Source organism: Vigna unguiculata, chromosome 3, assembly GCF_004118075.2.
Source record: "Vigna unguiculata cultivar IT97K-499-35 chromosome 3, ASM411807v1, whole genome shotgun sequence".
In the NCBI taxonomy this organism is placed as follows: domain Eukaryota; kingdom Viridiplantae; phylum Streptophyta; class Magnoliopsida; order Fabales; family Fabaceae; genus Vigna; species Vigna unguiculata.
The window spans coordinates 661272-683395 of record NC_040281.1 but is presented as its reverse complement, the minus strand read 5'-3'; the positions used below and the strand labels follow the sequence as shown (position 1 = coordinate 683395).

Below are 22124 nucleotides of genomic sequence, written 5' to 3'. Positions count from 1 at the left end.
AAAGGAAAAAAATATTGAACGCAATCATGCTGTCCAAAAGACTCGAGATTACTTTTTTAGAGTGAGAAGATTAATAACTTGAGAGCTCTTATTCTTCTAAACCTCTAAATATTTTGCTTATCATCCTGTGAATTTTTTGCACCATTTATTCTCTCTCTTTAAGAGCTTTTGTATTTTGGTTAAAAGTTTGCTTTATTCTCTAAAATAATGTTTAAGTGATTTCAATAAACTAAATTGAAGATTTAACAGACTAAAATGTTCTCGCTTGCAAACTTAATTTGTTAAAGAATATTCTTGTGGACAATTTTTTGTAATCAACTAAAATGATTTAATATTTGAAGAGAAAAACATATAGAAAACTATCTAGAAGACAATAAAAAAGGATTATGATACATTGAAAGCAGAGAACGAGAACAAAAAATCCAAAACAAAAAAAAAATAGTTTACATAAAAAAAAGAATGCTTAGCGAGTTAACAATAACAACCAAACGCTTTTATAAGTCACCACTCAAATGAAACAAGTGCCTCATAGTGAACAAACCAAGACCAACAAGTATTTTCTGGTTTTACATCTCCATCCTAATACAATGATATGATTTGATATGATAGTGAATTAGCAATGACATAAGCTGGGAATACAAGGCTCCTATTGTTGGGAATAGTCCAAGTGTGAGTCAAAAAGTCCCACATTGGATAGAAAAGACAAAGTTAAACACTATATAAGAATAAAGACCCATAACAACATTGTCTTAAGGTTTTGGTGTAAAAGTGGTGTCTAAGATCTTATATGTGTAAGACTAATGTCATATAACCATATGGAACCACAATCTCTCAATGACCATGTCATAACCATGCCCATATCTATAATCATAACCATATATGAAAAAATATAACCTATCACCTATTACCCTTTCAAATGCAGTAGCTCCTCGGGATTTCATATGGCCTTCTGTGCAAATGCAAGCCAAATATGCTAAACAAGTTAATGAAATCGATATATGAAGAGTTTCAGAGGACAACAGAGCAACGAAACTTGTGTCGAAACAGAAACATCAAACTATATCCAACAACAACTAAAACATCATGTTGAATGAACCCACCCGTAAAACGCCATTGAAATGAGAAATTCATAATAAAATTTTAACGTTTTGAAACCTGAAATTAAGAAGTATTGGTGATAAACAAGACACTCAATTGCGGAAGACCAATTACCAGAATAACAAGAAACTAGCGGGCCTCCTCCTTCCTATCTTCTCTTGAAGACTGTGCAACATTGCTTCCGCCGCTATAAAGAGGGCATAGGCCGCATTCTTTTATTGTAACGAACTGATTTTAACACTCTCAGTTGAATGAACCCAATTTATGTCGATATAGAAACATCAAACAATATACACCAATAACTTAGAAATCTTGTTGAATGAACCCACCCCTAAAATCCATTGAAAATTTAAATAAAACAAAAAGAAAGGTTAAAAATGAAAAATTCATAATAAAATTTCAACGTTTTGAAACTCGTAATTTAGAAGTATTGGTGATAAGCCAATTCAGACAATCACCAAGGAAAGACCAATTACCAGAAGAACAAGAAACTAGCCGATTAGGTAGCTTTCGGACTTCCTCTTCCTATCTTCCTTTTTTTCCCTGGAAGACTGCAACATTGCTTCCGCTTCTATAAAGAGGGCATATTCCGCATTCTTTTATTGTCACAACTGATTTGAACTCTCCCACAACTGACTTGTAATTTGGCCACCGAAAGTCAAACTCGTACGGACTGATCTCAAAACTCAAGCTGCGAGCACGATGGAGCCAAAGATGTGCCCATAGGGAATTCAAGTTAAATTTCCACATGAATGTGTGATCTTGATCAAGGAGTCTGTCTCTATAATTCCATTCGAAATAGTTGTGTAACACATCATTATTTGGAATTACCCGTGTGACATCATCATCAGATCTAAATTTTAGGTTGTAACCAAAAGAACCGCGTCTACCTTCAATGTCATTGGTATTTAACACTCCAAAAACCACACACAAAGCAAAACCAATGAGCTTACCATCGCTGCAGAAACTTAAATCTTCATTTATAGTCACTGAACGTCCCTCGCTGCGAAAAGGGAACCAATGAGGAACTGCACTCCCTGGAAAACAGAAGCACACAGACATACATGCCTCGTCGGTCATCCTAAGCCTTGCATCCTCTTCAATGTTAGCACGAGCACCTGAATGCAGTTGTTGAGCATTGGTGAAATGAAATCCGAAGAAACCCTCTTTGGAGTTTGAGAGGTTTCGAACAAGAGAATTTGACATCACTCTTCTAATGGATGGGCAATCTAATGCCACGAGTTGTTTTAGAAACGGTGGAATGTGTTAGATGCATTCAAGCTTTTTGCAATCGCTTAAATCAAGCGATTCCAAGCTTGAAAGATGAGCCATGCTCTCAGGAAGATTCACGATTTCGGTCTCACTCAGTGACAGTTCCATTAATGAAGTCAACCGACCTATGTGAGTTGGGAGTTCTGTTAATTAGGCACACCCCGAACAATCAAGTTTACGGAGATCGAAGAGATTAACAATGGAGTCTGGAAGTGACTCGAGATCGGTGCATTTGTTGAGCTGCAGGGATCGAAGCTTCACCAAATTGCCAAATGAAGAAGGCAGTTCTTTGATAAGCGTTTCAGATAAGTTAATGTGAGCAAAAGTTTGTGTTGGCTCTGTGATCTCTGGGAAGGTCGTCAGCCTTAAGCAGCCACACAAATCAAGTTTCTTCAACTTCAATTTAAAAATACTGCTTGGAAAAGTTTGCAGTGATTCACAGTAGGCAAGGTCTAACTTGCATAGTCTGGTGAGGCTTCCAATGAAAGATGGAATAATCTCAAGATTCGAGCAACTTCGCAAACTCAGTTCTTGAAGCCCTACCAAACGCCATAAGGATGAAGGTAGTGCCTGTATGGCTGTGTTGTCTAAGACGAGAACAGCTAAATCTTCCATCGTTTCCTCAATCTCGGGGAAAGTTTCCAATTTTGAGCAACCACCTAGATAAAGATGCTTTAGGAATTTCATCTCAGAAAGGTCAAATGGAAGTATTGTAAGGGAAGAACAGTTTGAGAGATCTATTAAACAGAGATTCTTGAGACTTCGAAAGTTTAAGGGCACACCTCCTGTGAGTTGTATCGGCCTTTCGTCATATACGTAGATATTATCATTAGTCACTTCTTCTTCCTGATATCTTACAAAAATAATTGAGAAAATTTCACTGGGAGGGGATTTTCTTGTGGAAGAGTCATCACATAGATAAGACACATTCGATTGTAAGTCTGTATCAAATTCAGGCAGAGCATCCCTAATAGAGGATCTTGGGAAAGGTCCAAGTTGATACTTAGGTTTCTGAGGAGGGGATATTGGGAAAACTCCACGAGCGAAACTTGAGAAAGTTCCAAGTTGGTACTCCGGTCTCTTGGGATGGGATATTGGGAAATCTCTAGGTTTGCGTAACTGTAGTTTCGAAAGAGGGAAACTTGAGGAATTTCCACGTTGAGGGAATCCGTGTTGACTGCTTGAAAACATTTCAAGCTTGCCACACTCGGGAAGAAGAATCAGTCCTGGTGATCTCGATAGAATGTTGTTGGGAACAGTTACACTCTTCAGATCATTACATCTATCTAAACGTAAACAACTGAGCTTGCTCAGTAATATCGAAGAGTGAACTTCAATCAACTTTGGACAATAACTGAGAATTATTTCTTCAATATTTGGTGAGAGAGAAAGGTCTGGTATTCTGGTCAGGTTGAGAGAACAACTCAGGTTGAGCCTTCTCAAGTTTGGTAAATTCTGCCACAAAAAGCAAATGAATCGGTTAACAAAGAGAAGTTAAAATAAAGTTTTCAGCCAATTTTAGCTATTTTTCTTCGATAAACTTAGTTAAATTATCTATTGAGTTTTTATTTTACATAAATACCAATTTTAAAGAAAATTACGGTGGCTATAAATTGGATAGTTATTATAAAAATTCACAAAATTTAACATATTTTTTGTTCCCTACCTAAAATGACATCATAATAATTTGAACTTAAACTTAAAATGATATTAATTTATAATAGATGACAATGAAGAAATACTTTATATTATGCATGTATCAACTATTTATCTTTATTTATCTTCTCACATCTCTCTCCTTCTTTCTCATAAAAATATACTGTAAAAGTCTAAATGAGAATGACATGTTACTAACATTGTTTACATACAATATATATTACGTATTCTAAGATGGTATCATAGAATAAATTGAAGTATTAAATATAGTACTCATTACGAAAGAAAAGATATTCTACGCATCAAATGATATGATCACAACAATTAAAGAATGGAGTAGTGAGAAGTTGAAAAACCTGATCTCCTTCCCAAAGTTGTTCAAGATGGCAGCATGGCATTTCGAGTCTCACTAAATTTTGTGGGCAAAATTTCGGTGGCAAAGATTTTTGTTGGAAACCAACCCAATAAAGAATCTTTAAAGTGTCTGGCAGACTTCCTAGAGATGATTCAAGAAACACATTTGAATGCGAAGACCAAGAATAAGAATAAAGCATAAGCATCCTAAGATTGTTCATCATTTTGAAAGCTTTTGCATGTACTTTAACTTCTTTCATTTCGTCTACATCTTGTAATATACATTGTATTGCATCTGACCCCTGAAAGTATCAATGCAATTAGAAAAAAAAAAAACGAAACATAAATGTTGTTATCAATTTATCATAACAATAAATCCATGTGACTCTTTCAATTGAGTAACAATAGAACATACCTTGTTATTTCTTAAAATCTCATGAATTTCGTCAGCCTTGAACAATCGGCTGTGTTTTGCAGGATGCTGAGGACACTCTTTACGAACAATCTCTTGACCCATTTCTTGTATTAGATTGTGCATCACAATTCTACCATCCAAGATAGATATTAGGCACCTATCTTTGAGAATATTCATTCCAATCAAAGAAGAGAAACCACAATCATCTAGTATTTCTACTACCATACTCTCGTTGTGTCCTCTGTAGAAGCAAGCTATGTCAAGAAATATATTCTTCTGCTCCTCGTCAAGCCCATCATAACTTAATTTTAGTACATTAAAAATTTTAAGATCTTGGCACTTTTTCAACTTTTGCAATTGACTTTCCCATGCTTCTCTTTTTCTGCCATAAAGCAATGAGCCCAAAAGTCGGAGAACTAACGGAATTCCTTTTGCATATCTCAACACCTTTATTGATAGGTCCATGTAAGTACTTTCGTCTGAAGAATTTTGTTTAAAAGCATGTAAATTAAAAAGTTTTAGAGAATCATAAAAATTCAACTTCTTAAGTTCGTAGATATCATCAGCTCCAGCATTCTTAAGCACTTGTCTGTCTCTACTTGTCATAATGATTCTACTACCCTGCCCAAAGCTATCACGTACTCTCATTACTGCGTTAAGTACACCACAATCGATCATATCATCAAGAATGAGAAGGACCTTTGTCCGTTTGAGCCTTTTATTCAAAAATGATAAATGAGGGGATGGTGTTTCCTTTAGAAGCTCAGACTGATATTTTGTTATGATACTACTTGTTCCATCTCTTTCTATTTTTTCTTGAACGTCTAAAACAAGGCTGCGGGAATCAAAGTGCACTGCCAATGTGTGATATAATTGCTCAGAAATTGTACTTTTTCCTATTCCTCCCATGCCACAAATTCCTATGACCCGAATATCCGGTGACTTAAGATGCAACAAGGACCGAATTCCTTCAATATGTTTTTCAATGCCGATAATTCCTTGATCGTAACGGATGTCATAACGATTCAATTTTCTCAAAATATCTTCCACAATCCCTTCAACAAGTGTTTTTTCTAGCCTGGGGAGATGATATAGACAAGTATTCAATCACAAAAACTAAACTAAACTAAAAGAAAGTTCAGAGTCAAGAAGAGTGAACATCATTGAATAAATTCATCTATGGATTCAAGTTTTAAGTTCTAGATAAAAATAAATAAATTAAAAAGTCCAACGTAATTGTACGCGTTTTCTTCTCATGTTAGTTTGGTTGGTTTATATATTGCAAATCAAGGTCACAATAAATTCTACACTAACTATTAGTGACTTTTTATACTATCTCGTTTGTCTAATCCAATCTAGTTTTGATCTGAACTAATCCACTAAAAAACTATTTTCTAAAATCTAGATTTGAGTTTGGACTCATATTTCTTAATCTTTCAAAGCAGATTTTCTGTTTTACTTTTATGGATTTTAAACTTTGGATAGTCTAAACTTATTATTTGGATCAGACTAGAATCCACTCAAATCTGAACCACATCATTTAACAACCAAATTGTTGCAGTTGTGTTGATTTTTTCATGAATTATGCCTATGTAAACTCCTGAAATTATGTTCAAGAAAAAACATCTACGTGTCTGTTCCAGGGATATGCCATGGATTTTGCTGTGTTAATTTAAGTTCACTTTTTTCATATACCAATTATTAAAAATTAGGACTTAATAGGCATGCATTGTCAATGTAAAAATTTACACTGTCAACTAATAAAAAAATCATGTTTTGTATTATTTTTAAAGTAGTTATTCTAGAAGTGTAAAAATCTTTCACTATTAGAGCATATACTTTTTATTTTTAATTTTGTTGGTATAATATTCATAGTTGGAATTGATTTTTGAGATTCTTTATTTAGGTATAATCTTTGCATCTTTTACTTTACTTGAATTAAGTGACTCTAAAAATAACAATTTGCTTCAGTTGAAATTTAAGTAATGGTATGACATGAGAATTTTCAGTAAAAATATGGTTTTAGAAACGGATTTGGATTTAAAACTCTATCCAAATATTTGAATCTAGATTTAGAATTTAATCTAAATATGTGGATTTGGATTTTAGGAAAATTCAAACTGGTTTTACAACCAAAGTAGATCTATATCTAAAATCTGATCCAATTTTCTGGATTTGAATTAAATTTAGATTGGATTTTCAAAAATCTGATCCATAATCACCCTTAGAGAGCATATCCATGAACGACTACGGGAAATGGAAAAAAAAAAAAAAAGACTTAGATCTATGGTTAGATCAACACAACTTTAGTAAATGAAAAGAGATCCTGCATAAGTGCTTGTAACAAAATATAATGACCTGATAACGTTTGAATCCCAGCCGGAGAGTCCAGCAGCTTCTGTTAGAGCATCCTTCCATCCTTGCACTTTCTCCATCTCCTCCTTAAACTGCACTTCATGCTCTTCGAATGCTTCTTTGTATCTCTCTTCCTGCTTCCTCACAGTTGATGGATCCACCTTGTAGAAAACTGGTATCACATCCCTTCCGTATCTCTTCTTGCAATCCAATATCTTAGTGAGTTCATTCAAGCACCACGTCGAAGATGCATAGTTTTGGGAGAAAACCAGGACATAGATCTTTGATTCTTCTATTGCAGTTTCCAGTGCAGGCGAAATTTCTTCGCCCCTGAGCAGTCTGTAATCAATGTATGCTTCAACGTGCTTCCTCTCCAGCTCTCCATTAAGGTGACTAATGAAGTTGTCACGCGTGTCTTCTCCTCTGAAGTTGAGAAACACATCGTACCTGGTTAGAGAAGTAGACACGGCGAATGATGAAGAACTTCCTGACATTGGAATCAATTTTCTCTCCTTTCTCTGCAACTCTCAAGCTCTTGGATTCTAAGAATTTGTATACAATCAATTAGAAACGAAAATACATATTTGTACCATTGTTGCTCTGACACATAATAAAAAGCACACCAACTTTTGGAGAAGCTATTCAATTTCCTCAAAATATCTGTGGGAGCTGCTTGTTCTGGTCAGCCACCTAGTCAACATAAAATTAAGCATTAACTAAGATATTGAGTCAATTAAGGCTCAACAATTTACAGAATTATTATGGACTCTAAATTTATATCATTTAATACCCGTGGAATCTTAGGGACATATGTCCCAATGTTACAGTATCGGGTTTTGTTCTTTTTTTTTTAAAATTTACATATTATAGTAATCATTAAAAAAAAGTGTAATTAAAAATTACGTTTTTAATAAAAATTACTATTAAAAATTACAGAATATAATAATTATTAAATAAAATACTATTAAAAACTACATATTATAATCATTATTAAAATAAAAAATATTATTAGAAATTATATAAAAGTTGTAGAGAAGATTAATATAAAAAATAGTTATAAGACTAAATATTTTTATTAAATTTTATACTATTATACATCATCATTACAATAACAATAATGATAATTATTATTATTCACTTTCACAAATATTCAAACTATGTCATCTTTTTCAAATTAGCATCTTTAAGTGGTTATTAACCACTACACTAACTTAACTAAATTCATACTAAATTTTATCATATTGGTACGGTGTAAGATAAAATAAGACTCTTTATAAATTGGTAATTTTTTAAAATTATTAAGTAAATTAAACTTTCTCCTTGTAAAACATAAGTAAAATTAAAAAAAAAAAATCTCCAGCAGACAAGGGTATTTATTTACCACTTTTATATGATTTATTTTCTCACAAAGAAATTTAATTGAGATTCTATTTTTAAATCACAGTTTCTTAAAAGAATAATACATTTCAATAGCTTTATTATTAAATATTTTGTAGCGTGCCAAAAAGATCTTTTATATATATATAAAATATGCGAGAATGGTTTTATGCTTTCAGGAATCAGAAAATTACAAAGCCTCTTCAAGACTAATGAAATTCCACGAATAAGGAAAGAGATAATTTAACTTTGAAATCAATAAGATACTTATAAGTTCAAGTAAACTGTCTTCGACTTTACTGTCAAAGTACAAATATAAAGAATTAACCATGCCTGCAGCTTTTATAAGTCACCACTCAAATGAAATAAGGTGCCTCAAAGCGAATAAAAGATCAACAACAAATAACTTCTCATCGTCACTCTTCCACGTTAGCCAAGTAAAAAAAAATGATTTTACAGCTCCATGTAACAACAACATGGTATATGAAAAGGTTAGAAAAAGTTTTTTCAATGTTTACATTCTCCATTGAGGAGCTGCAAAAGTGCAGAAAAAATAAGGAGAGAGAAAACTGGCTGGAAGGCAATAAAGAAAGGATTCTGATAAATTGAATTTGAAAGTAGAGAAATGAGAACAAAAAGATCCAAAACTGAAAAGTAAAAATCGTTTAAGAAAAAAAATTATTAGCGAGCTAACAATAACAACCAAACGCTTGAGCGAAAACACAGATGGCTCAGCGCTATGTATCAGAAAAAACAGAAAACTGAGGTTTGTCACCATGCACAAACCTAATTCAATGATATGATATTCAATTAGTATTATTAATTGGGATAAACAGGTACCATGTCGTAAAACTGAGAATACGAGTCTCCGTAATGGAGAAAAGTATCAAAAGGATTTACCATTTACCTTTTCAAAATGCAGTAGCTCCTCAGGATTTCATAATGCCTTCACTGCAAATGCAAGCCAAATATATGCTAAAGAAGTTAAACAAACAGATATACGAAGAGTTTCAAGATAATGCAACTATGGGACAATAAAGAATCAAACTTGTGTGGACACAGAAACATCAACCTATATATCCAACAATAATTTAGCAATCTTGTTGAATGTCCCACCCGTAAAACGCCAATGAAAATTTAAATAAAACAAAACAAATTAAAAATGAGAAATTATAATAAAATTTTAACGTTTTGAAACATGTAATTAAGGTGATAAACCAGTTTAGACACTCACCAAGGAAAGACTAATTAGCAGAAGAGCAAGAGACTAGCTGACTAGGTAGCTTTCGGCCTTCTGCCTCTTCCTATATGTCCTTGAAGACTGTGAAACATTACTTCCGTTGCTATAAAGAGGACAAATGCCGCATTCTTTTATCGTGAGAACTGATTTGAACTCTCCCACAACTGATTCGTAATCTGGTTGCTCAAAGTCATAATCATTCCGACTGATCTCAAAAGTGAAGCTGCGAGCATCACAGAGCCTAAGCCTCATGCCACTCCTCCTTAGGGACTCCAACTTAAATTTCCACATGAATGTGCGATCTTTATCAACGACTTTGTCTTCATAATTCCATTCGAAATAGTTCTTTAACACATCGTTATTTGGAATAATCTGCGTGCCATCATCATCAGATTCAAATTTTAGGTTGTAACCAAAAGAACCACGTCTACCTTCAATATCATTGGTATCTAACACTCCAAAAACCACACACAAAGCGAAACCAATGAGCCTGTCATCGCTGCAGAAACTTAAATCCTCATTTATAGTCACTGAAGCTCCCTCGCTGCGAAAAGGGAACCAATTAGGAACTTCACTCCCTGGAAAACAGAAGCACGCAGACTTATAGGCATCGTCTGTCATCATAAGCCTTGCATCCTCCTCAATGTTAGCACGAGCACCTGAATCCAGTTGTTGAGCATTGGTCAAGTAAAATTTGAAGACACTCTCTTTGGAATTTGAGATGTTTCGAGCAAGAGAATTTGACATCACTTGTCTAATGGATGGGCAATCCAATGCCACCAGTTGTTTTAGAAATGGTGGAATCTGTGGGATGCATTCAAGATTTTTGCAGCCAGTTAAATCAAGTGATTTCAAGCTCGAAAGATGAACAATGCTCTTGGGAAGGTTCACGATTCCGGTCACACTCAGTGACAGTTCCATTAATGACGACAGAAGACCAATGTGTGTTGGGATTTCTGTTAATTTGGCACACCCCGAACAATCAAGTTTACAGAGATGTTTTAGATTAACAATGGAGTTTGGAAGTGACTCGAGATTAGTGCACCGGTTGAGTTGCAGGGATCGAAGATTAGCCAAATTGCCAAATGAGGAAGGGAGTTCTTTAACAGCCGTATTTGTTAAGTTAATGTGAGCAAAAGTTTGTGCCGACTCCGTGATCTCTGGGAAGGTCCTGAACTTAAAGCAACAACACAAATCAAGTTTCCTCAACTTCAATTTGAAAATGGTGCTTGGAAAAGTTTGAAGTGAATCACAGTAGGAAAGGTCTAACTTGCATAGTCTGGTGAGGCTTCCAATGGAAGATGGAATAATCTCAAGATTCCTGCACGTGCACAAACTCAGTTCTTGAAGCCCTACCAAACGCCACAAGGACGAAGGTAGTGCCTGTATGGCTGTTCTGTCTAAGATGAGCACCGTTAGATCTTCCATCGTGTCCTGAATCTCGGGGAAATTTTCCAATTTTGAGCAACGACGGAGACAAAGTTGCCTTAGAAATTTCATCTCAGAAAGGTTAAATGGAAAGATTTTAAGGGAAGAACAGCCTGAGAGATCTAAGCAACAGAGCTTCTTGAGACTTTGAAAGTCTAAGGGCACACCTTCTGTGAGTTTCCTCGACACTCCATCGCATTGTAAGCATATGTCATTATTAGCCACTTCTTCTTCCTTATATCTGTCAAAAGTAATTGAGAAAATTTCACTGTGATGGAGTCTTGAGCGAAGTGCCTTACCATACAAAGCACAATTGCATCTTAGACGGCTTGATGATAATGACGGTAAATCGCATAATTGAGTTTCAACTGTTTTAAAAATTTCAAGCTCGTGACAATGGGAAAGAAGAATCAATCCTGGTGATGTGGATAGAATATTGCTGGGAACAGTTACACACTTCAGATCATAACAATTATCTAAACATAAACAAGTGAGCCTGCTGAGTAATTTGGAAGAATGAACATTAATCAACTTCTCACAGCTACTGAGAATTATTTCTTCAATATTTGGTGACAGAGAAAGGTCTGGTATTCTAGTGAGTTTCAGAGAACCACTCAGGTTGAGCCTTTTCAACTTCGGTAAATACTGGCACAAAAGGTAAATGAATCAGGTAACAAAGAAAAACTAAAATAAAGTATTAAGCCAATTTTATATATGATTTTACAAGATTTTAAAATTATAATTAACATCTTACTTTTCTTGGTGAAATATTGATTATGGGATGATGTCACTTAAGCATCAAAAATACTTTAGACTATATTTATACATAAATAATTTTGAGAACTTAGAGTATCGATATGTTATATTATGTATATGTTTTTAGTAATGTATGGATTTATAATTATCTTTAGAAACATGCTAAGTATGATTCTTACGACATATGAATAAAGAAATATCAAAATGAATAATGGAGAAGGCATCAAGGAATTGCCAATGAAAACATGTTTAAAAGTGTAAAACACAAAGAACATAGATAACTTGAAAAACCTGATCTCCTTCCCATAGTTGTTCCAGATGGCTGCCTATCATTTCGAGTCTCACTAGATTTTGGGGACAAAAGTTCGGTGGCAAAGATCTTTGAGGGAAACCGGTCCAATAAAGAATCTTTAAAGTCTCTGGCAGAATTATGAGAGATGATTCACGAAACACATTTGATTCATTTCTAAACCTAGAATAATAGAGCATAAGCATCCTAAGATTCTTAATCATTTCGAAACATTGTGCATGTACTTCAACTTCTTCCATTTTTCTCATATCTGCTACTATACTCTGTAGTGCTTCGGACCCCTGAAAGTAAATCAATGTAATTAGAAAAAGAAAAAACAAAACTGAATATGAAATGTTGCATTGCAAGATGTTTAATAACAACTCATCAATTTATCGTAAAGAAATACCTTGTTATTTCTTAAAACCTCACTAATCTCCTCAACCTTCAACAATCGACTACGTTTACCAGGATGCTGAGGACACTCTTTGCGAACAATCTCTTGACCCATTTCTTGTATTAGATCATGCATCACAATTCTACCATCCAAGACAGATATTAGGCACCTATCTTTGAGAACATCCATTTCAATCTTAGAAGAGAAACCACAGTCATCTAGTGTTTCTGCTACCACAGTCTCCTCATGTCCTCTATAAAAGCAAGCTATGTCAAGAAATATATTCTTCTGCTCCTCATCAAGCTCATCATAACTCAATTTTAATACATTGAAAATTTTAAGATCCTGACACCTTTCCAACTTTTGCAACTGACTTTCCCATGCTTCTCTTGGTTTGTCATAAAGCAATGAGCCCAAAATCTGAAGAGCTAACGGAATCCCTTTTGCATATCTCAACACCTTTACTGACAAGTCCATGTAAGTGATTTCTCGTAAAGAATTTTGTTTAAAAGCATGTAAACTAAAAAGTTTTAGAGAATCATGAAAATTCAACCCCTTAAGTTCGTAGACATCATCAGCTCCAACATTTTTAAGCACTTGTTTGTTTCTACCGGTCATAATGATTCTACTGCCCTGCCCAAAACTATCACACCCTCGTAGTAATTTTTCAAGTTGAGCTGAATCAGTAACATCATCAAGAATGAGGAGAACCCTTGTCCGTTTAAGCCTTTCCTTGTAGTATAATAAAAGAGGGGATGGTGCTTCATTTAGAAGCTCAGACATATATTTTATTCTGATACTGTCTATTCCATCTCTTTGTAGTTTTTCTTGAACGTCTAAAACAAGGCTTCTGGAATCAAAGTGCACCGCCAATGTGTGATATATTTGCTCAGAGATTGTAGTTTTTCCTATTCCTCCCATGCCACAAATTCCTATAATCCGAAGATACGGTGACTCAAGATGCAACAAACACCGAATTGCTTCAATATGTTTTTCAATGCCGATGATTCCTTGATCATAACTAATGGAACAACGATTGATCAGTTTTCTCAAAATATCTTTCACAATTTCTTCAACAAGTGTATATTCTGGCCTGGAAATGATTTAGAAAATAAAGTATTGGTTTCATGCAAAAACTAAAGTAAAGAAAAATTCAGGGTCAATGATTATCTGAGAAGTGGTTGTAAGAAATATAATGACCTGGTGACTTTTGAATCCCAGCCTGAGAGTCCAGCAGCTTCGGTTAGAGCATCCTTCCATCCTTGCACTTTCTCCATGTCCTCCTTAAACCGATGTTCATGCTCTTCGAATGCTTCTTTGTATCTCTCTTTCTGCTTCCTAATAGTTGATGGATCCACCTTGTAGAAAACGGGTATCACATATCTTCCATATCTCTTCTTGCAGTCCAGTATCTTAGTGAGCTCATTCAAACACCAAGTGGAAGATGCATAGTTTTCAGAGAAAATAATGACATAAATCTTTGATTCTTCTATGGCAGTTTCCAGTGCAGGTGAAATTTCTTCGCCCCTCTGTAGTCTGTAATCAATGTATGTTTCAATGTTCTTCCTCTTCAGCGCTGCATAAAGGTGACTAATGAAGTTGTCACGCGTGTCTTCCCCTCTGAAGCTCAGAAACACATCATGCCTAGTGGGAGAGGTGGACACAGCGAATGATGAAGAACTCTCTGCCATTGGAATCAACTTTTTCTCCTTCTCTGCAACTCTTAGGCCCTCTTTGTATATAATGAATGTGAAACGAAAATATATATTCTACCATTTCTACCACATAATGAAAAGCAACTCAACTTTTGGAAAAGCCATTCAGTTTTCTCAAAATATCTGTTGGAGTTGTGTTCTGGCCAGACACCAGTCAATCGAATATAAATAAAGCATGAGTCTTCCACTACAACAACTAGGCAAAAGAAAAACATTGATATAAGTATTATTAAATTTTATATTCTTATAAGTATAAAAAGATTTAAGAATAGTTATTATTTATTTTAAATAGTTTTTCATTAAAAATAAAATTAATAAAATAGATTGTAGTAAAATCAGTTAAGTCACCACTCAAATGAAACAAGTGCCTCAAAGTGAACAAACCAAGATCAATAACAAGCAGTGGCATAAAATGGAAATACGAGGCTCCTATTACCCTTTGGAATGCAAGAAGAAGTTAATGAAACCGATGTATGAAGAGTTTCAAGAATATGTAACTGTGCAACAGAGCAACCCAACTTATGTCGATACAGAAACATCAAACAATATACAACAATAACTTAGAATGACTTGACAGAAATAGTTCTCTAACACATCATTATTTGGAATTATCTGTGTGTCATCATTATCAGATTTCAAATCTTAGGTTGTAACTAAAAGAACCATATCTGCCTTCAATATCATTAGTAGTGTCTGTATGGCTGTGTGGTCGAAGAACTGAGTTTGCTGAATAATCTCGAAGAGTGAACTTCAATCAACTTTGGACAATCACAGAGAAGTATTTCTTCTATATTTGGTGACATAGAAAGGTTATGTATTCCAGTAAATTTTCAAGAACAGCTCAAGTTTAGCCTTTTCGACCTCGGTAAACTGTCACAAAAAGTAAAAGAATCAGATAATAAAGAAAAACTAAACTAAAGTAAGTATTAAGCAATTTTATCTATTTTTCTTGGTAAACTCTTACTTACAGTATTTATTTACTTTATTTTACATAAATACCACTGTTATAAAGATCACACTGTAAACTAACCAAATTATGTTACTACAAAAATTCACAAAATTTAACATATTTTGTTCTCTACCTAAATTTACATCCTAATAATTTCAACCTAAACTTATTATGTAATGATAAAACTTATGATAGTAATTTATAATAGGGTTAAATATGTTTTTATCCTTAACTTACACTAAAAATTAGAATTAGCTCCTCTTCGAATTTTTGATCCAATTTAGTCTTTCAACTTTTAAATACGATGAATTTAGTTTAGTCTTTTTAATCAATCTTTGTTAACTTTATTTGAAGTTTCAAAGTATTTGACTTAATATTGACACGAAAATGTGTAAAACGATGTAAATAAGTCAAATATTATCATTATATGTGTTTGAAACTTCAAACAAAACTTATCGAAATTTGGTTAAGAAAATTAAATCCATACATTTTGCTTATCATTATGTAAATTTTGTGCACCATTTATTCTCTTTTAAGAGCTTTCATATTTTGGTTAAAAATTTGCTCTATTCTCTAAAATAATGTTAAAGTGATTTCAATAAACTAAAATGAAGATTTTACAGACTTGCTTGCAAACTTAATTTGTTCACTCAAATTCTAGTTGACAACTTTTTGTAATCAACTAAAATTATTTAATATTTATAAAAAAATAAGTTCTAATGTACTTCTCAAAGATATTTGAATAAAAAATAATCAAAAAATAATCAGGACCAAATTAACTATAATATTTTGCTTATCATTCTATAAAACTCAATCTAAAAGCTTGAACCACCTTCCATCCTTTGTCAGTAACAATACCTCGGTCTCACTTTGGAAAGATCAAATGCCTCACCATCACTTGCATGGAAGTCTTCTATAGAGGCCATCGGCATCCCTAAATTCTAAAATGCAAAAAGATTAGGAAGAGGAAAAACCCTAAATTCTAAAATCAAGAAAGAAAACATAATGGTGAAGCAGTAAAAGAAACTTGCGAGAGAGGAAAGGAAGAGAGTTAAAACCTTTGAGGATCCCACAAGTTGCCGGGTATTTTTCTTCTCAGTCAGATCGCCACCTGTTACAAAGAATATTTATATAAATAAACAAATATAATATATATATATATATATATTTATTGATTTGAGAATGATTATTTTATAACAAATACGATACTTTTGTTTGTTTTATACGTACGTAAATAATTATTTTAATTAATATATTATTAAATTAAATATTATTAAAATATAAAATATTTAATTATATTATGTTAAAAAGTTTATTTAATTTTAAATAAAAAATAGTGTACGTCTAATGAATTTTAAATTAATAATAATAGTAATTTTTATTATAAAAAATAAATAAAATTATTATTTAAAAAATACATAAAAATCACATAATTTAGTTTTGTCATAAAATATTTTCCATAACGATGTAACTATTTTTAATAAATTAATAATTGACATATATTAATTATGCAAAAATTATAAATTATAATTTATAATTAAAATCATTATAAATTGAGTATTTTAGAAATAAATTAAGAAGCTTTGTATAAAAATAATACTAAACTTAAATTTTGAAGATTACAAATTTTTGTTATTTATAGATATGATCTATTTTCACATACAAAGTTTATCAAAATTTTATAATTTTATGATTAAAATTACAAAGATAAATAAATAAACTTCAAGTATGCATAACGATTGAAATAGTAAATAATAATATGCACATAAATGTGCATAGTGAATAATACTAATATAATTATTACTGATAATTATAATAATAATATGGATATTACTATTCTTATTAATACTAGTATTAATTTAAATAATACTATTATTACTAGTTTTAATATTAATTCAAATAATAATTATAATTACAATACTAATATTTATTATAATATTATTATTAATATAAATAAATCTAATAATATAAATAACAATACTGTTAATAATAATAATAAAAATTAATAGTAATAACGATACCGATGATTTTATTATTATTATTTTTACTAATAATATTAATAACACTAAAAGTAATATATAATAATAATATTATTATTATGCACATAAATGTACATCATAAATAAAAATAAACAAAATTATTATAAGATTATATATTTTTCTTCTTTTTTTTTTCTTTTTTTTTTCTTTACTTTTTTCATTTTTTCTTTCTATGCAAAGTGCCCCCTTTCTTTTCTCTCTTCTGGTTATTTTTCATTTTCCATTGTTTCACATTTTTTTTCCATTCTCATTTCTTTCTTCTCTTTTTAAAAAAAAAAATCGTCAACACCACCCGTGTATAAACATATTTATGAAACTCTAAACCCAAATTTATCATAAAACCTCTTTCAAAAATATTTCAAAGCTCCATTAATCTCTAAGGTTAAGATATATCATGATTTTTTGGTTAAAGGCGTGCAATAAGTTATATAATCAAAGAAAATGGTCAAATAGGCTCAAGTGTAACAAAGGAATAGATTTAGGGTAAGGCAATTTGGCCAGAAACTTATAAAGAAAGAAGACCTGAATCATTTCAATATTGCATGTGACACAAAGTGCATAAAAAAGAGTCAGAACAAAACTTAGAGTAACTAGCATGATGAGTGTAATCACACAAGAAACAAAATGCATGGAGAAAATGGTTCGTCCACAAAACAAGACTCAACTTATAAGTTCAAATATTTCAAAACTTTAATTTTTCACAAATCATTTCACCAAACAAAAAATGCACAAATGAGTCATATAAGTTTATAAAACCAATGCGCCAAAAGTAATTTAACTTTCACCATTCATACACATATATAATCAAAGAAAACAGTGAAAGTTTTCTGTTGAGAATCATTAGGATTCCTAGAAAATGAAAAACAACAAAAGCAAAGAAGAAATAATACAAAATTCAGAAATCTAATTATGTCAAAAATTTCATATCTACCGTGTCAAACTTATCAGACAATCTATTAGTTGGTTATGATATGTATGAAATTTTGGTAGAAAATCTTTACAGTTAAACCTCTTTGTTTCATCTTTGGTTTATGTTTGTACTTAAATTTTTTTGAATAAGTGTATAAATATATTATATAAGTATGTGGATTTATATGTTTATGTTATTAATTATGAACTTTTTATTTAATAGTCACGATGAGACGCGAAAGAAGTTGTTATTTCACATGTTACTTTATTTAAGATTTTTTTTTCATATATAATATTAATTGATTGATAAATATATTAGGATTTTTTTTGTCGGTCCTTAAAACATGTCACTAGGTTCAGTAAGAAAAATGTTATCCAGATGGTGGTTTCTAAAACAAAATACTTTTTTATTTCTTTATTTTATTTTTTAAAGGATGAATGGTCAATATAAATTTAGGTTAATCTAACTAAATCAACAAAGATAGTGTCTCTAATAAGATGTTTGTAAGAATAACAAGAATAACACTACTATTAATACCAATATATTAACATTAATATGTTTCTGACTAATTTTGATTTTCTCTTGTGTATTCATAAATTAATATATTATAATTATCCTCAATGATGTAGTTGTCGACAGGTCATTTCTCTAACATTTAAAATAACTTTTTTAGATTTTATATAAATTACACTTTTCATTTAAATATATATAAAGTGTTTTGATCGACAAATTAAACTTTGCTTCCAAATTAAACAATACTTTTTTTTTATCGACAAATTGAACAGTACTTACTTCAGTGCTTTCTTATTACTCATCCCTCAGCCGTCAAATAACAACATACATCTTCTCACCCTAAAACCTCACCCACACCCACGCAAACTCTGTTATGGCTTCACTCTCCGTTTCGCGCCACAGCCACCTCTTATCGGGCCTCCTTCCGGCCCGGTCCAAGCCCACCTCGGGGCCTACCAGGGTCAGAATGTCCCTCCGCGATGACGGTCCCTCCATCGCCGTCGTCGGCGTTACTGGCGCAGTCGGCCAGGAGTTCCTCTCTGTCCTCTCCGACCGCGACTTCCCCTACCGCTCCATCAAAATGTTGGCATCCCAGCGTTCCGCCGGCCGCTGCATCACCTTTGAGGACAGGGACTACGTCGTGGAGGAGCTCACGGCGGATAGTTTCGACGGCGTCGACATCGCACTGTTCAGCGCTGGTGGGTCCATCAGCAAGAAGTTTGGTCCTGCTGCGGTGGACCGGGGGACAGTGGTTGTGGACAATAGCTCAGCCTTTCGGATGGACGAGAAGGTGCCGCTGGTTATCCCCGAAGTGAACCCCGAAGCGATGCAGCACATCAAAGCTGGAACTGGAAAAGGCGCTCTCATTGCGAACCCTAATTGCTCTACCATTATTTGCTTGATGGCTGCCACGCCTCTTCATCGACGAGCTAAGGTCAAACTTTGCCTTTTCAATCTACTCTTATATTATACATTAGAATATTCTTCAACTTGTTTTATAAATTAGATTACTCTGATGAGCGAGAGTGAGGCACACACCTTGTTTATTAGTTAGAATATTCTTCAATTTCAATAATTTCTTGAAATGATATTGTTGGTTGTTAAAAGTGATCGTTTGATTAAAAATGTTAAATGTTTATTTATTATGATTTTATTTATTATGATTTTTGAACATGTGCTAGAAATTTAGAAAGAATACTAGGTTTATATAAATGCAGATTTATATGTTTTTAGTGATCATGTGCTTTGTCTTGGGATGTTTTTCTGCTTGAATACTACAGGTGTTACGAATGGTTGTCAGTACCTATCAGGCTGCCAGTGGTGCTGGTGCTGCTGCAATGGAAGAGCTCGAGCTGCAAACTCGTGAGGTTTGGATTAAGCTTTGTCTGTATAGTTTGTTACCTTGGTTTGAGCTTTTTCTACCATTGGGATGTGTGAAGAAGAAAGTGGTTTTATTTATATGGTATCTAATCGTGATTTTCTTTTGGCTTTTTTGATTGAAAGGTGTTGGAAGGAAAACCACCCACTTGTAAAATATTTAATCGACAGGTTAGCACAACTCTGATATGCCTTTCTTGTGATTGATGCTTCCGAATTATTTCCTGATGGAGTTGTTGTTTTGCAGTATGCTTTTAACTTATTCTCGCATAATGCATCTGTTCTTTCAAATGGATACAACGAAGAAGAAATGAAAATGGTTAAGGAGACAAGGAAAATCTGGGTAAGCTGAAACTGAATATTTTTTTAAATTGTTTATGAGGATTTTTATTTTTATTTCGCATCATGTAACACTTCCTTGTATTGTTCTTACTCTTTTGCAGAATGACAAGGAAGTTAAAGTAACTGCTACATGCATACGAGTTCCTGTCATGCGTGCTCATGCCGAGAGTGTGAATCTTCAATTTGAAAATCCACTTGATGAGGTACTTCATGCTGTTCTTTGCGAAACTCTTATGACTTGTTTACGAGTATTGTATCCCAGATCCATTAAATGTATTGGAATAAAGCTCCATAATCCCCCTTCCCCCACCCCGCTGCCTAAAAAAATGTATAAAAAATGATTCAGCAGGGCTAAAATGTTATCTTTATTAAATATAGGATTATCATTTATCAATATCACATATGTATAGGATAATATATGCAAAATCAGGATTAAATGGAAGATAGGAAAGCGTATAACCCAACTTCCTATAAAGCTCTCATATTATTTGTTGTCTTGAAGCGTCTAATTTTTGTTTGTCTTTGGGTTTACAATGGATAGATTATTCCATTAGTGACAAACTGCATGTGGGCTTTCTGATGCTGGATAAAGAAAAATATCATGTTAAGCATTATTATGTTCTTACATCACAAAAATCATTTACTAGAGATGATAATCCTTTCTGTAGTCATTAACTTGATTATAATGTGTTGACTTTTGCATTTTGTTATATCTGGAGGATCTTGTTTCTGTTGGGGAAAATTGAAATCCACATTGAATTGAGAGATGAAACTTCTCCAAAAGTCAATCTTTCATGTATGAGTTCATTTGTTTTTTAATTCCTTCAGAACACTGCAAGAGATATTCTGAAGAATGCTCCAGGTGTAGTGGTCATTGATGATCGTGAGTCCAATCATTTTCCCACTCCATTGGAAGTGTCGAATAAGGATGATGTTGCTGTTGGTAGGATTCGCCAGGACCTGTCTCAAGATGGGAATCAAGGGTAAATCTCTTCCATGGCAATTATCAATTTTCAAATGGCACTGTTCTTTCTCACGAGCATTTTACATAAGTGGTGCATATATACACACAGGTTGGACATTTTTGTATGTGGGGATCAAATTCGCAAAGGAGCTGCACTTAACGCGATCCAGATTGCTGAGATGTTGCTTTGAGTTCTACGTCGTCAAGGATGTGGTACTTAAAGATAATGCTTCTTTAGAAACAGTTTTGTATCTGGTAGTTTTATGAGGTTTATTAGTTTCTTTTGAGATTTAACTAGTCCAAGGATATTTTCAACAATGTGGGAGTGGGAGTACTTTAGCTGGAAACAATTTTTCGAAGGTCTTAGCTGGAAACAACCATAGATTATGACAAAGGAGAATCATCTAATGTTTTGATCTTTTGAATAAAGAATTTGATGACCAGTTTTATTTTGTCTTTATTTCTCACTTAGAAAAACACCCACTACCTGCCTCCTAATCAAAATATGCAATTCCAGAACTCTTCTATTTAATTAGCTAAGTTAGGCACCCATTTAAGTAAATCAACTAGAGTTGTTTTGGTGACAACTTCAACATAGATGCAGTAAGTTAAAAAAAGTAAAAATAACAATAATAAAATTATTTTTTCTATAAATTAAACTTATTTGTAAAAGTTAAT

At 32.9% G+C, this 22124-nt stretch overlaps 2 protein-coding genes, 1 long non-coding RNA gene and 1 pseudogene across 4 annotated transcripts; 1 reads left to right on the top strand and 3 right to left on the bottom strand.

The window, feature by feature from the left end:
• Positions 1 to 471: 471 nt before the first annotated feature.
• LOC114178832 lies at positions 472 to 7728 on the bottom strand (annotated as a pseudogene).
• LOC114178833 (TMV resistance protein N-like) lies at positions 7500 to 14559 on the bottom strand. 2 transcript variants are annotated; one of them, XR_003603389.1, is made up of 7 exons: positions 13838 to 14559; positions 12650 to 13730; positions 12243 to 12542; positions 9762 to 11840; positions 9435 to 9478; positions 7741 to 7840; positions 7500 to 7597 (listed from the first exon to the last, which is right to left on the bottom strand). XR_003603389.1 is itself a non-coding variant. In XM_028064946.1 (5 exons), the coding sequence occupies exons 1-4, from the start codon at positions 14326 to 14328 to the stop codon at positions 9795 to 9797; spliced, it is 3918 nt and encodes a 1305-aa protein (XP_027920747.1). In that variant the 5' UTR covers positions 14329 to 14559; the 3' UTR covers positions 9360 to 9478; positions 9762 to 9794. The 2 variants fall into 2 exon arrangements, 1 of the variants encoding a protein (XP_027920747.1); XM_028064946.1 differs by lacking the exons at positions 7500 to 7597; positions 7741 to 7840 and having other exon boundaries at positions 9360 to 9478.
• A 147-nt stretch (positions 14560 to 14706) lies between these two features.
• On the bottom strand, positions 14707 to 16423 carry LOC114179890. The gene is made up of 3 exons (XR_003603543.1): positions 16360 to 16423; positions 16160 to 16242; positions 14707 to 15222 (listed from the first exon to the last, which is right to left on the bottom strand). It is a non-coding gene; the product is annotated as an uncharacterized LOC114179890 (long non-coding RNA).
• A 2623-nt stretch (positions 16424 to 19046) lies between these two features.
• Positions 19047 to 21895, top strand: LOC114175836 (aspartate-semialdehyde dehydrogenase). The gene is made up of 7 exons (XM_028060656.1): positions 19047 to 19697; positions 20044 to 20130; positions 20267 to 20311; positions 20388 to 20483; positions 20584 to 20685; positions 21311 to 21465; positions 21556 to 21895. The coding sequence occupies exons 1-7, from the start codon at positions 19137 to 19139 to the stop codon at positions 21635 to 21637; spliced, it is 1128 nt and encodes a 375-aa protein (XP_027916457.1). The 5' UTR covers positions 19047 to 19136; the 3' UTR covers positions 21638 to 21895.
• The last annotated feature ends 229 nt before the right edge of the window (positions 21896 to 22124 follow it).

Bases quoted from the DNA above. Each gene is read 5' to 3' on its own strand.
- LOC114178833 (XM_028064946.1), bottom strand. From the start codon at position 14,328: ATGGCAGAGAGTTCTTCATCATTCGCTGTGTCCACCTCTCCCACTAGG. The intron at 13,731-13,837 runs GTCATTATATTT...AATCATTTCCAG, and splicing joins TGGGATTCAAAAGTCACCAG to GCCAGAATATACACTTGTTG. The intron at 12,543-12,649 runs GTATTTCTTTAC...ATTTACTTTCAG, and splicing joins AGGTTTTAAGAAATAACAAG to GGGTCCGAAGCACTACAGAG.
- LOC114175836 (XM_028060656.1), top strand. From the start codon at position 19,137: ATGGCTTCACTCTCCGTTTCGCGCCACAGCCACCTCTTATCGGGCCTC. The intron at 20,131-20,266 runs GTTTGGATTAAG...TTTGATTGAAAG, and splicing joins TCGAGCTGCAAACTCGTGAG to GTGTTGGAAGGAAAACCACC. The intron at 20,312-20,387 runs GTTAGCACAACT...GTTGTTTTGCAG, and splicing joins GTAAAATATTTAATCGACAG to TATGCTTTTAACTTATTCTC.